The following is a 13,676-nucleotide window of genomic DNA, read 5'->3' as shown; positions in this document are numbered from 1 at the left end:
CGCGATATATACGGTCTCTCGTATCGGCAAACAGGAAGGATATTTCTAGGCAATTCGATCGGGAGAGCCGCGCTCTTCCCGTTTGATCAATGATCGGGGCCTCCGCAGAATTTTCACGCTTCCGCGAATCGCATTCCGGTTTCCCGCGGCGGCGGCGACGGCGACGGCGACGGCGGATGCCCCGCGTATGTCCCGGTCGATTGATTCGTTGACCGAGATATCGAGTTGATTCGATTCGACAACTGATTCCTAATCCCGCGACCATGTTTCGCAATTGTAGACGCAGCATCGACGATCGAGCGTGTCCGCGAGAGCTGCTCGTCTCCGTTCGAATGCGAAAACCTTCGGTGACCGAGAGAGGGAGGGAGGGAGAGAAAAAGGAAGAGTGGGACGAACGACGAGTTGGAGCGAAACGGGATGAAGAGTACGACGCGAGGGTCAAAGTTCGAGACAGGACGGATCAGTGAACTACGCACAGCGATTAACGCGCAACTCGGCTAGAAGACCGTCCCCCGTCCGACTGTGTGTGTGGGGTCCAAATGTCAGTCACCGTCGGGGTTGCGACACTTGGAAGTCAAAGGACGTAGAGGGACAGTTGAGAGAGAGAGAGGGGTCGTCGTTGAAATTTGTCAGCAGAACGGGACAAGATACCGAGCGGAGGAAAGCGACGCCAGTCAGAGGAGGAGGAGGAGGATCGAGGAAAGCGCGAGTCGGTCGGAGGAGGGGTCGACCGGGAAGGCCGATCGGCCGGGTATCAGAGGACTCTGAGAACTCGGAGAACTCGAGGAGGTTGGGCGAGGCGCGAGGAGTCGCGAGGAGCCACGAAGGAGTCGGACTAAAAGAGCCTCGTGACGGAGGGGCTTCGTACGGCCCTGGCGCGATTGCGGCATTGCACCCCCACGGGGGGTTCTCTGCCAAACGCACAGAACTCGTCCTCCACCCCGGAACACAAGAACCACGTGAGTATGCGACGAGTGACCTAGAATCAATCGTACCGAGCGAGGGAGAGTCGATCTCTCTCTCTCTCTCTCTCTCTCTCTCTCTCTCTCTCTCTCTCGAGGCGACGGCGTTGCTCTGCATGTGTGTTTTCTGGTTCCCCGAAACAGGGCTGCTTGGACGGCCGCGGGGCGAATGGACGAAACGGCAGCGGGAACGGGAACGGGAACGGCGGCGGTTCGCGCAGCAACGGGACCGATTCGGCGTCGGCGTCGGTGGCAGTGGCAGCGGCAGCGGCGGCGGCGGCGGCGTCGGCGGAAACGGAGTCATCCGAGTCGCAGTCGCAGTCGCAGTCACAGGCGTCGCGTGCAGGCGGCTCTTCGCATCGGCACAATGGAGCCGAAAATATCCGCGATACCGATTTGTTGTCTCACGCGACATCCGCGCTGCGAAGACTGCACTTCAAGTCCACCGGCGGCAGCCGCAGCAGCTGCAGCGTGCCCAAGGTCGTTGTCATGGGATCGAGCACCGCCTCCGAGACAACGATCAACACCAGCACCGACAGCGCCAACACCATGCTCACGATGGTAAGAGAGGGTCAGAGGGTCGCGCGGGGTAGATGTCCGGCGACGGTAAGGTCGGCACCGACGCTTTGCTCCAGAGAGACAAACTGATCGCAGGTGACCACCACGGACGGAGAACAGCCGGACGATAGTTTCGATCTGATAGACATCCCCTCGGAGATGTCGCCGCCCGCTCCTCTGCCGGCGGCCCCAACGCCCGAGCCGGCTCCGCCACCACCGCCACCGCCACCGCCGCCGCCGTTCTTGCCGAGCGACGACTATTCCCAGGTGGATCGGATCGCCTCGAGCACGGGCCAGGTGTGCGCCTCCGTGGTCGGTGCCGCGCGATCCGAGATCACTGCCCGCCTCGAGGTCCGAGTCTCGAGCACCTCGAACCTCCTCGAGGACGTCGACGGCCCGCCGATCGCAGCGGCCATGCTCGCCGCCACCAACAATCTCGAGAACGCCGTGCCCAGGCTGCCTTCCTCCGGCCGCACCCCTCCCCTGCCCGATCTACGCGCGACCGACTTTTTCAGGTTTGTCTCCGATTTATCCCGCTTCCGCCAACTATCTCTTCCGTTTCTCGCCATTCATTCGACCATTTATCCTTCCAGCACCCCGGTCAGAGGCTCGGTGGATGCGGGCCAGCCAGACCTCGACTACAATCCGATGCTGACCCTGATCGTCGGCAAGGCTCGCGAGGACATCGGGCCGGCCGATCGATCCTACTCGCGGCGGAACACCAACTCGTTCGGCGACAGCAAACACGGCCAAAGGAAGCCGAGCGTGAACGTGACCACGAACCCGTTGGACATTTCGCTGGTCGGCGCTTGCGCCAGCGGCAACGACAGACCGTCGTCGGAGGGTCCCGGCAGAACGGCCGGCAGCAAGATCCGCGGAAGAGGAGGCGCCGGTGAGTGGGGCCGCTCGCGAGATCCGCGCGCGGTAACTGTCCCGCGTCGCGTGTGTACCGGTGCTTTGGCGAGGGCGCGTGCATAGTTGCGACTCCGCGTTATGACCGCGAGGTAGAAATGCGAAACAGCCGGGGCCGGTGATGTAGCGGGCGATGTAGCGGGCGACGTAGAGAACGATTCGAAAGCCCGTGCACAACGTTTGTTCTCGTTAAGAAAATCAATTGTTGTTGTTTTCTTTCAGAATCTCATCCCCTCGTTTCGACCATTCATTCATGGGTCAGGCTCTTTTTCCCGTTTTGCGCAATAGGTATACTGTTGGTTGTGCTCGAGTTGTGCTTCGAGATTCCTACCGTGATCGAGGAGAAAGACAGAGAAGGAAAGAGAGAAGACGACCCGCCTACTATCAGCGGGCCGATTCTCCTGCCGCAATCCTCTATTCGAGCGGCCCTTCGCTCTCTCTCTCTCTATCTCTCTCTCTTCCCCCCCCTCTCTCTCTCCCTCTCTCTCTCTCCCTCTCTCTCTCTCTCTCGTAGCGATCTTGTGTGTAGACGAGTCGCGGACGGGACACACTCGACGATTCGTGACAGTCGTCTCTGCTCCATGCCTTACTATACACCTGTTTGCATCTGCTCGATACACTCTCGCGTCGCGTGTCGCGTGTCCGTGTGTCGTGTGTCGATTGCCACCAATGATTATCGTTTTCTTTTGAGCTCATCTCGCACCTCTCTCCGTCCCTTCGGATTCTCGTTCTTCCTTCCTGTTTACGTTCTGTGCTTACTCTTCCGGTTAACCGCACGGTTCTCTCTCCTCGATCGCGCCGGAACCGTTGCCGTCTATAACTTTGCCCGATTACGCGGTGGACCATTCGAGAAGAAACATCGCCCGGTCCAACGAACGCTCGCGCAAACCTGCGGAAAGCGTGTTCGATGGATCGAGACAGAGAGAGGGGAGAGTTGTAGGAGAGGAGAGGAGAGGAGAGCCGTTACTTGCCACAGGCCACTCGATATCTCGAAATTGTACGAAAAAGCGTAACTCTCTATTCCGTCGGAAACTGTTTGTTCGAGTCGATGCGTTTCAGTCCCGAGCAGCGCATGTTTTCTACCGATTGTCGCCGTTAGTCGATGTTAAACAGTAGTTTGATAGCGCTTCGTTTGCCTTAGCAGTTTCCACCGAATTGCCGCCGCGCTCCGTTCGGAGCACGATCGTTGATTGCGCGTTGCGGACCGATCGATCCCCTGTCGCATCGTCTCCCCCCCCCGTGTGTCCTCTGTCCTCTCGTGTCGTTCTTCCAGTTGTTCTCTCTCCATCGTTCTTCTCGTCTCGTAGTTCACCGAGGACCATAGAGAGACGAGCACGCAACGCGAGCAACGAGTCGAACTAACAAAAGAAACAGACAAAAGATAAATGCGAAACACGCACCACGGCCAATCGAAACGTTTTTCCGCTTGAAATTCTCTAGACCGTATTCGTCTTCTATTCGCTAAACACCACCGTTGAGCGGCAATTCTGTATGGAAAAAAAAGAAAACGCACACGCGTATGTACCCGACAAGCTTGGCACCTTGCGAGAAAGACTCTCCCCCCGGCATCGTACGTTCTCCGGTCGAGCGCACCCAGAAAATTCTGCTTACGATCCCGCGATCTCGCTCTCTGCAGTCTCTTTGGGAGTCGATCCGGCCAGAGTACAGAGTAGACGCGATTAATCGAGCTATATATAGACTGGAAAACGCTGGCGACAGAGGCGAAGACGAAGACGAAGAAGACGAACGAGAGGTGGACGAGGAAGATGAGGATCGGAGAGGAAGGAGGCGGCGAAGAAGAGAGTGGTGTGGCGGTGGTCGAGGGGACGACTGGGCCGTCGAAGGTGAACCGTCGAACTTTCGCGAGCGATCGATCGATCGATCGAGACGGGGATGGACGAACTAGCAAAGGGCAGGGCACGCAAAGGGGACGCAGGGTGGACGCGGTAGAGTCTGGTTCGGGGTTCGTTGACGAGACGGATAAGGTCGATTAAAGACAGGAGAGAATGCTCGCGATGTCCGGTGCTCGGAGGTCTTTTGGTAACTCGCAGCGTACGACAGGGACCGTTTGGGATGGACCGAGGTAACGGATCTTTGCTTTTCTAATGCCGAAAAGGGGGCAACGCGGCCGGCACCAAGAGAACCACGCAAGCGGCTACGATCGTGGTGCAGCAGCCGTCGCTGTCCTTGGACGGATCCACCGGAGCGGCGACCATCCTCTTGCACCCGGAAGTGGACGTTAGGCGCCGCGAGGAGAACATGAGGCAGCTGCTGGACGTTGCGAACACGCTGACGTTACAGGAGATACACGACTTCGAGATGAGGTACGTTTTGCCAACGATTCGACCGTTGGCCACTGAGAAAGGCTTCGAGACTCGCTCGCGTTACCACCGGTCCAACCCGTCCAAGACTCCCCCGATAACGATGTCGCGCGTCTTCCCCTTTTGTCGCAGATACGGCAGCCCGCACCACAGCAGGTCGCAGTCGGTGAAAACGCCTGGCAGCCGTTCCTCGGGCCGGCCAAATTACTTGTGTCTTCCGCAACAGAGATCGAGGGTCGCCAGCATGCCGAACACGGGAGTCGAAGAGGAGTACTACAGGCAGAGACATTTCAGTATCACGGCCAAAGGGGTGGTAAACAAAGGCGACTCCCTCAAGAGTCGGACATCCCGGTCCAACAATAGCGTCGCTTCGAGCAACTCGAGGTGAGACTTTCCTCAGTCCCCCCAACCGACCAACACACCCACCGACCCCACCGTAGCGTGCTCCTTCAGCGTGGTTGAGAACGGTAGGGCGCACCGGTTAGACGCGCGGATCGGAGGCGACGATCGAAATTCGGGACCGAGGTATAGAAGGACGACGATGGAAGCCTCTGTGCGGAGCCACGCGGTCCCACTTTATATCGAACGCGTGAGTTTACGTACGCTTCGACAGTCTATATAGACGACGTAGACGCACGTGTTGGGCTTTAGAGCGGGATCGAAATTCGACGTCGTCGCGTCGACATCGAAGGGGACCCGGCGACGACGCTGCCCTCTCGATCCGTCGATCCCCGTCCAGACCGAAACGAATTCTCTGAAACGCCGGCGAGCAAGGAAAAGCAAAGCTCTGCGATAAGAGAAGTTCAAAAGCTTCCGCGAGAGCTCGTGAAACTACCTGCCGAACCCCGGCATCTTTTATTACATGCTTGTTTCTTTCTTTTTTTCTTCCGTCCTTTTGTCGCTCTCTTTCGGCGTGGCCACCAACGGCGGTGCAGCACGGAACACCTGACCGCTTCGTACCCTGGCTCGGCGAGGAACTCGGCTGCGGGATCGCTGGCCAGCTCGAGGGAGAGCAGCGCGTCGCAGGGACCAACGCCGTACCATGTTCTGATGCTGGGGGCTCCGGCCGTCGGCAAGAGTTCGCTGGTCTCGCAGTTCATGACCTCCGAATACCTTCACGCTTACGACACCTCGATCGGTGAGTAGTTAGTAGCGGGGCGATGGAGAACGCCCATCTCCTCCGATTCAGAGAACTCGAGTTTTGATCCATCTTTCCGTTTCCGTTTTCGGCAGACGACGAGTCCGGGGAGAAGACGGTGAGCGTGCTCCTGGCCGGGGAGGAGTCCGAGCTGACTTTCATCGATCATACTAGTGCCGAGATGACGGTAAGTGGTCGCGTCGCGACGGTGTATGGCCGATCGAACGACAGGGTGCACCAACTCGCAGCCTACTGACCGATCACCATCTCTCCGATCTCATTTCGAAACCGTTCAAACGACCGACCATCGAATCGTTCCGCACCGATCGCACGCAAATCCTGCTCTACCCATCGCTTCGATAAATATCATTTGTTAATCGATAATAATTTGGAGTTAAGGTATAACACGTCTAAAAAGCGAGCAAAGCGGTGTCGAGGGCGCATCGCGTCGATGAGCGAGAGCGCGTTAGTCCAGCTCGGCGAACCATTGCAAGGAACGATTGACGAGCGTCGAGCCGTAACGAGACCGGTCGACCGTGTTAATTGTTGACGGGGACCGATGATCGATCAAGCTCTGGTGCCTGGCCTGGGTTCGATATAGGATCGCTATAGTCGCACAGCCTTGCGCGCGGTTGCACGCTGGTTAGGCTGCGACAACGACTCCGCGAGTTGGACCGAAACGAGCCCAGAGATAAGAATAGCCAAAATGCGAACGATTAATTCGCCTCTTAGTCGACGAAATTTAGTATGCGCGTGGATAAGTGATGGTCGTCGGACATTACTGCAACTTGGACGCGTTTATGTTTGCAGCCGGAAACTTGCATCGCGACGTACGAGCCACACGCGTACTGCGTCGTCTACTCGACGACGGATCGGACTTCGGTGCGAGTTGCCGAAGCGGTTCTGCAAACCCTCTGGCGCAGCGACCACGTCTCCGCGAGAGCAGTGATCCTCGTCGGCAACAAAGTCGATCTCGAGCGTAGTCGATTGGTCTCGACTGCGGGTGAGTCCCCTTTTCGCAAGTTCTCGATAAATTCCCGACTTTGCGTTTCCGTCGGAGCCAATGATCCGTCGTTGTCCCGTTTCCAGAAGGGAAGTCGATGGCCACGTCTTACGACTGCAAGTTCATCGAGACGTCCGTAATGATCAACCACAACGTCGACGAGCTGCTCGTCGGTCTGCTAACGCAGATTCGGCTGAAGCTCGAGAATCCGGAAAGAGCGAGAGACCTGTTTCGGAAAAGGTCCAGGAAGAACCGCAGCAAATCGCCGCTGGGTTCGTGCTCCGAAAACAACTCTCCGAAAAAGTATCGGGGCAGTCGCACGAGCACGAGTCTGAAGGTGCGAAACTTGCTGGGCAAAGTTTGGGCGAGGGACAGCAAGTCCAAGAGCTGCGAGAACTTGCACGTTCTCTAACTTCCCTACGGAATCCTGCGAACAAGGTCCACGCATGGCCTTGGGGACTTTGTTCTCGGTTCTCACGAATCCAAACCAATCCAATCCATCGTCGTCTGCCCGTTTCTCCTCCGGTAGTCGTTCTTTTGCGTCGCGTTCCTGCCGACGACGAACTTCCTGATTTTGACACGCGTCGGTGCCAACAAGTAACGAGGAGGAGAACGCGCGCGACGAGCTCGTTATCGAAATAATCGCAATACTCGAACACGGGGAAACGAACGCCGTAAGATCGAAGCGACGATAGGGCGCCGTAAACTAAACAAGTCTGTTGTACACAGGTGCAAACGTGTTTTTCACGACTACTACTTTATACGACTCGTCCGGTCATCGTTGACGGACGCCGTTGCTATTGACAGGATACTCGGATCGATGTGATCGACCGGTTTTACACTTGTATATTTGACGCTCGTATGTACAAACGACACGCTCTTGCATGTACCTCCAAGTACTCGCATGAATGCACCGAAATACATACGCAAGCAGAACACGCACGCCCGCACGCATTCGCGCACTTCTTCTGCACGCCAGCAAAAAGCACTTGCTCACGCATGATCATCGTCTTACGCACGCACGTACGCACGCACGCGGCCACGTTTACATGCGAGAACACACAGGAAGATTGCGTTTTTCATTGGTACCATTCGCAAACCGGGACTCGCGTCCTGCTTCCGAACGAGGGAAACGCGTATTTCGCGCAAAGGTGGCTGCGTTTGACGCAGTCGGACCTCCCTCGACGCTCGATCGTGCCGTCAGATGCTTTCCGACCTTACTATATCGTAGCAAGAGCAACTTCGACGATAAAAAAAAACAACGGTCGTAGCGCTTTCCATTGCTGTTTCACTTCCCCGATCGTGCTCTTCCTCCTTTCTCGATTGTTCGATGTCGTTTACTGTCCGATCGTGCCAATGTAAACGCGACACGAGTAAATCGAACCTGAACGATCCGCGCTCCTCCAAGACATAGGAATGTTTCTGTAGGTAAAAGTAACTGTTTCAATTACCGCTCATCTATCGCTGCACGTTTTAACAAAATGTAGCGAGTATATTCGGTAGTTTGGAAATGTGAATTTGCGAATTAGAAACTCGCGCAGGAGTACGCATCTCGGTTTCCTATTTCTGCTCGTCCGATAGTTTCGAACCGAGAGGCGCTCTAGCGCGCACGAAAATTTCTCCGTCGCGTAGAACACGCTGTGCCTTGCTCGAAAGAAGTCCGCACGCTCATAGCCTTTCTCTCTCTCTCTCTCTCTCTCTCTCTCTCTCTCTCTCTCTCTCTCTTTTATGACACTATCGATGGTAGTCGGGTGGCGCAGCCTTCGACGTCGCCGCATCGCGTGCACTTGGGGTTAATAGGAAGGGGTTTGTCCATAAGGGATACGCATTTACCCTATTTGAACGTTTGAATGGGTAGCTTGGTGGGGATGGGTCCTATATTTTCTCAGCAAACTTTTTCCGAACAAGGCACAGTACGATGACGTAGCTTCCATTCAAATTTGTCGCGATTCTATCAGAGTTCACCGTTCCTGTGCGAAATTTTTAGCACGCACAACATACGCATGTAATTTCTGCACATAACGGCCCATTCCAGAGGACTGGTCCGAATTGTACAACGGTCGTCAACGATTTCAGCTACTCGATCTTTCAAGCACTTTGATCTATCTCTCGTTCGTTCTCTCTCTCTCTTTTCTGCCTCTCTCTCTCTCTCTCTCTCTCTCTCTCTCTCTCTCTCTCTCTCTAGCTCCGTCTTCCTGTTTCGTTAAATACGTAGCAAAGAACTCTTCGCGTTACGGGCATGGGTGCGAATCGTTTCTGTGGTGGAAGCAACGATGCCACACCCCTTCGAGACGTGGATGCGACGAAACCACGCCCACTCGGGGCATAGTTCGATCGAAGAGCTGTGCCCGAGAGCACTCTGACATTATTCCGGGGCCAAAGAACGATTGTCGCCCATGCCCGAGGTAGAGGAATCCCGTAGTACGCAAACTTGCGAGACTCTTACTTAACAAACTCGAGCCTCGCCTCGACTAGCCGATAAGGATTACAACCGTCTAGGATGAGAATCACGATCGCATTCGGAAATTTCGGTGAAGAGTTTTACGAATATTCGCTTGGCATGACTCGTAGCACGTTCGATTCTACTACACTTATGGTATCCGATACGGTACGAGACCGGGATAAACTTGCAAAGAAGCGTTTGTATTTGGCAATACGAAAGTTCGAATGCGTGCAATCGCCGGCGCGAATTCGAGATAGACGTGTCCGCGACACATCCTCAACGTGTGCTCCCTGAGACTAAAAAACGCGCAGCCACACACGCAGCTCTCTCTCTCTCTCCCTCTTTGTTCCTTTCTTCTGTTTTGGAGATGCACGAGTGAATGCGTATGTACGCTGTGTACAGACGTAAGCTGAATTACTTCGTCTGTTTTTGTCCCTGAAACCCCCTCCGAACGTTTCGAACGAAACTTGTTGTCCTCTGCTACTCCCACGAGTACGTAACCGTAAGCGAGAGCAGCGACGTTAAACGCACGCCCAGGTACACGCTCGCGTTTTTCTTTTTGAAAGAAAATCGAAAACGAGAGAGCCATCTAATAGAAAGGACCAAACCGATAACGAATAAGAATACGAATAGGTAAACGAAGGTTGCGAGGAAATCGGAAAAAGAAGGGTAGAAAGCGTTCTAGAGAAAACAATATGTATTGTGCCGTTCGATAGGGACGGGCAAGATGTTCGGTGACGATTATCCGTCCACCTACTCTTAAACTCTCGAGAAAAATCCTTCGTGAACGTGTTAGGCGGCTGTGAATTGAATTGAATCGAATTGATGTAGGGCGCGCCCGCGCGCGCTCGTGTGCCGAATCAATTTTTGCGAAGGAGCCGAACATTATTGCCCGAACGGAGAGCGGGGTCCGCGTTGCACTCTGGAGAAACACGAAACGAGTTTCGAGGACAATGCGGCCTGAACACGAGCTAATTCGCACACCGGTGCAAGGTGTGCATGCGGTAATGTACACGATTCGACGGATGTCTCCTTAGCTCTAGGCTCCGCTACCATTATTCTAATGCCAGGGACCGCTCGCGCCGGTCCTGGCGCTAGAACCAACAGGTCCAACGTACAACTCACGCGGCCAGATAAGCTGACGGATGCCCACAATGCGGACCACAGCCTATCGATTAGGCGATTTCTTCGATCGATGTTATTACGTACATATTATCCCTGTACCTGCGCGCCGTCATGTATTATATCCTCGTAATACCGCGCCAATTTTATTGTCTGTTCTTGTTAGCGCGTCGTACATCGTTGTCTGCATATTGATCGTTACCATCTAGAAAAACGAGAGTTTCGTTTTAACGCCGAATCGAGACCGGCGAAGAGGATGCAGCCGATCGCAGGCTCGTTTTTGCGGCTCGATCTGGTCTCGGTCTATACATATACGCCGCAAGAGGACATCGATATAACGATGACAATGACCAGGACACCGACCAACACACCGTTACGATAACTACATATTACGGACACTTCATTCGTTTCTATTTGTATTTCTATATCTGTACGTATGTCCAATATATCTGGAGGAAAATCTGACATTTGAGATTCCTTGGTCATATGCGTCTTTCATTCGTGCGAACGCTTCGCGAGTGCTGCTGCATTTTTTACAATTTTTTTTCCATACCAACATACGACGACATGGTGGCTCACCGTTCTGATTTTAGAACTATTTAGTCTGAATTAGTCTCATGAATTATTCAAAAAGTCGGCGCGCAACGTTTGAAAATAAATTGATAGATCGGTGAACGATGGTGGGAAACATTGAAAACTTTTCTATTTAGCCCGCCGAATTTACATTATAAGAGTATACTCTATAATGGCAAAATGTTCAAACTATTCGCCAAAATTATCGACAGTTGATATTTCTGGCTTTTCGACAGGTGACGCCACCATACAAAATCTATAAAATTTAAATTTAGCGCCACTATACGCGGTAGCAAAACTCTCAAGCTGATTGACGAATTACCAGCAGTCGAGATTGACTAATAGTTTCAGCGTGTCGCCGCTAGGTATGACGGCGTTACTTTTAGCAAAATAAAATAAATATATTTACACAATTAAATAAATTTATATTTACATAATACCTTACCGAGGAAATGGCACAAAATACTTGCGCTAATACAGACAATACGAAAATAGATTATTGAGAAATTAAATCTTCCACTTTGTACTTGGTACACCTATTATGTATATATTTTCTAAATTGCAAGGGACACATAAATAATGTAGACTTACCTAAGCAATTCGGTCGCAAGCATACATAGGATACCAAGTCTATTCTTATAGCACACCTGCGTAGTAATCTCTACATATAGTCGATACATACGTCTTCTACATCGATAAAAATATCAAGTACAAAAGGATGTCTGTAACATTTACATTTGTACAAAATAATTTAAGAGCTAATATAATCTACTATGTGTTGGTAGAGGCGTCACGCAAGCGGCTCGAACAATCGGTCTGATGAAAGGACGACGACAATTTCGGTTCAACTTTCGACTGAACGATATCTGGAACATTACATATTCGTTCCGTCCGGATGTTTTTAGTTTCGTCGATTTGAATTTCGACGAGTCCAGTATCTTTGGGTTTTCTCGCGTGAACTGATCGTATTCGTGATACTAATTTACCGTCTCCGCAAGAATCAATGGTGTCCTGGCGATTCGAAAACCTTAAAAAGATTAAATTAATTCTTATCGCGGCATAAAGCTGAGAAAGCCGGCAATAGATTTACTGAGACGGCGGCCATTTTGCTGTCTTCTTGCCACATTTTGCTGAATTTTGATCGGCTAATTTGGCAATAATTTTAGCATCTACGTTGATTAATTTAGGCTTCTGCATGCTACTCTTCAGTTCCTCTATATTCATCGTAAGATGCTCTATCTGCATCCTTAGCGTTGCGTTTTCATGAACCAACCGAGCGTTTCTTTGCACCACCTGACACATATCAGAATAATCAGAAAATTCAAATAAAAGAATTACGCGGAATCAGCAAAATTGCTTAAAGCGATTCACCTGCAGAAATTTAGCTTTATTCAAAGGCAAAGGCTCCTGAAACTTGTCCGACACAATGATGTTCAATTCTCCCCGCCCTTCGTCCAACTTTTCCATCATGTCTGACATCACTTGCAGGTGCTCTTTCAACAATTGATCTAATTTCTGCCTCAACGAATCTTTCGCATATTTCATTCGCAGGAACTTTATACACAAATTATACGTTGTTTTCGCTTTCTCGCTCAACTCCTCCCTAAGAGACTTGTTCTCCTCCTCCAAGGATTTCCGTGCATCTTCAAGATCCGTTCTCTGTTTGTACAGCCCCGTCGCCCCACCGGCAGACCTCATTTTCTGCCGTTGCAACTCGTCATTGAAATAATCCTTCTCCCTTTGGTAGAAGAGCCTTTCGTCGGCCAACTGCTCTAAAATTAATTCGGTAGATTTAAGGGTTACAATAAGCTTATCGAGGTCTGCTGCAAGTCTTGTTACGTTTGATGTTCCTGACGCATCTCTGCTGCTTCTTCAACTCGGCCGATAGTCGTTCGTTGTCGCGTCGCAAATTATGCAGCTGTACATCCTTCAGTTGTATAGTATTCTCTAAAGACGAGACCGTTTCTTGCAGATTTAATACCTTAGAGAAACGTTCAGGCTGCTTCAACGCTCAATTAAAAAGATAATGGGACATCACCTATGTACCTGCTGACGTAGATCCGATGCTTCTTCGTTGTTAACTTGGCATTGAGCGTTTACACAAGCAATCGTTTCTTCTGCACGGTTAGACAAACTATCTTTAGAACCGATATTCTGCATATCATATTAGCGAATATTACATGTTAACGGCAAGTAGTCTGAGAATTAACATTACGAATGTTTCCAAGACGCATCAAGTAAAGGTGTCACGCGCTTGTAATTCCAGTAACAGGGTTTAATAGCTCACCTTAATTTATAAAGAAGATTTATGTATCAAAATTACAAATTTGTTAGGTTGTGTTTATTCGCAGACAGATTCAGGATCCTTAATACAAAGTATAGGGCATGTACTTTTTACAATCTGAAAATCATCGCCATGTTTTTAATCGTTATTACAAGAACCGAGCGAACGAGCGATTTCTTCGGATCGCATAGAGACGAACGATCATTTCCGATTAATTTCACCCCTTACAGACACAATATTCGATTAGAATCGTAAACGAAATTTTTCTAACGATGTTTTGGTAATGTCATAAAAGATGAAAGATACAAGAATAAACGATATTTGAAAAGGAAAAAATTTTTCTCTTGTTAAAAAATATTT

At 51.6% G+C, this 13,676-nt stretch overlaps 2 protein-coding genes across 4 annotated transcripts; one reads left to right on the top strand and one right to left on the bottom strand.

The window, feature by feature from the left end:
• Nucleotides 1-841: 841 nt before the first annotated feature.
• LOC144476030 (uncharacterized) lies at nt 842-10,924 on the top strand. 3 transcript variants are annotated; one of them, XM_078192555.1, is made up of 11 exons: nt 842-959; nt 1,107-1,523; nt 1,617-2,035; nt 2,114-2,412; nt 2,655-2,720; nt 4,549-4,756; nt 4,886-5,137; nt 5,689-5,891; nt 5,987-6,078; nt 6,702-6,894; nt 6,981-10,924. In XM_078192555.1, the coding sequence occupies exons 2-11, from the start codon at nt 1,452-1,454 to the stop codon at nt 7,304-7,306; spliced, it is 2,130 nt and encodes a 709-aa protein (XP_078048681.1). In that variant the 5' UTR covers nt 842-959; nt 1,107-1,451; the 3' UTR covers nt 7,307-10,924. The 3 variants fall into 3 exon arrangements, with proteins under 3 accessions (XP_078048681.1, XP_078048679.1, XP_078048680.1); XM_078192554.1 differs by lacking the exon at nt 842-959 and having other exon boundaries at nt 1,408-1,523; nt 1,598-2,035; XM_078192553.1 differs by lacking the exons at nt 842-959; nt 2,655-2,720 and having other exon boundaries at nt 1,314-1,523.
• Nucleotides 10,925-11,574: 650 nt separating this feature from the next.
• Nucleotides 11,575-13,239, bottom strand: LOC144476080 (uncharacterized). Its single transcript, XM_078192666.1, is given in 4 exon segments — nt 11,575-12,325; nt 12,404-12,857; nt 12,859-13,013; nt 13,079-13,239. Coding segments are annotated over 4 exon segments (930 nt in total). The 5' UTR covers nt 13,193-13,239; the 3' UTR covers nt 11,575-12,118.
• Nucleotides 13,240-13,676: the final 437 nt, after the last annotated feature.

This window comes from Augochlora pura, chromosome 10, assembly GCF_028453695.1.
Source record: "Augochlora pura isolate Apur16 chromosome 10, APUR_v2.2.1, whole genome shotgun sequence".
Taxonomy (NCBI): Eukaryota; Metazoa; Arthropoda; class Insecta; order Hymenoptera; family Halictidae; genus Augochlora; species Augochlora pura.
The sequence above is the reverse complement of the archived record's forward strand: the minus strand, read 5'-3'. Positions and strand labels throughout refer to the sequence as shown.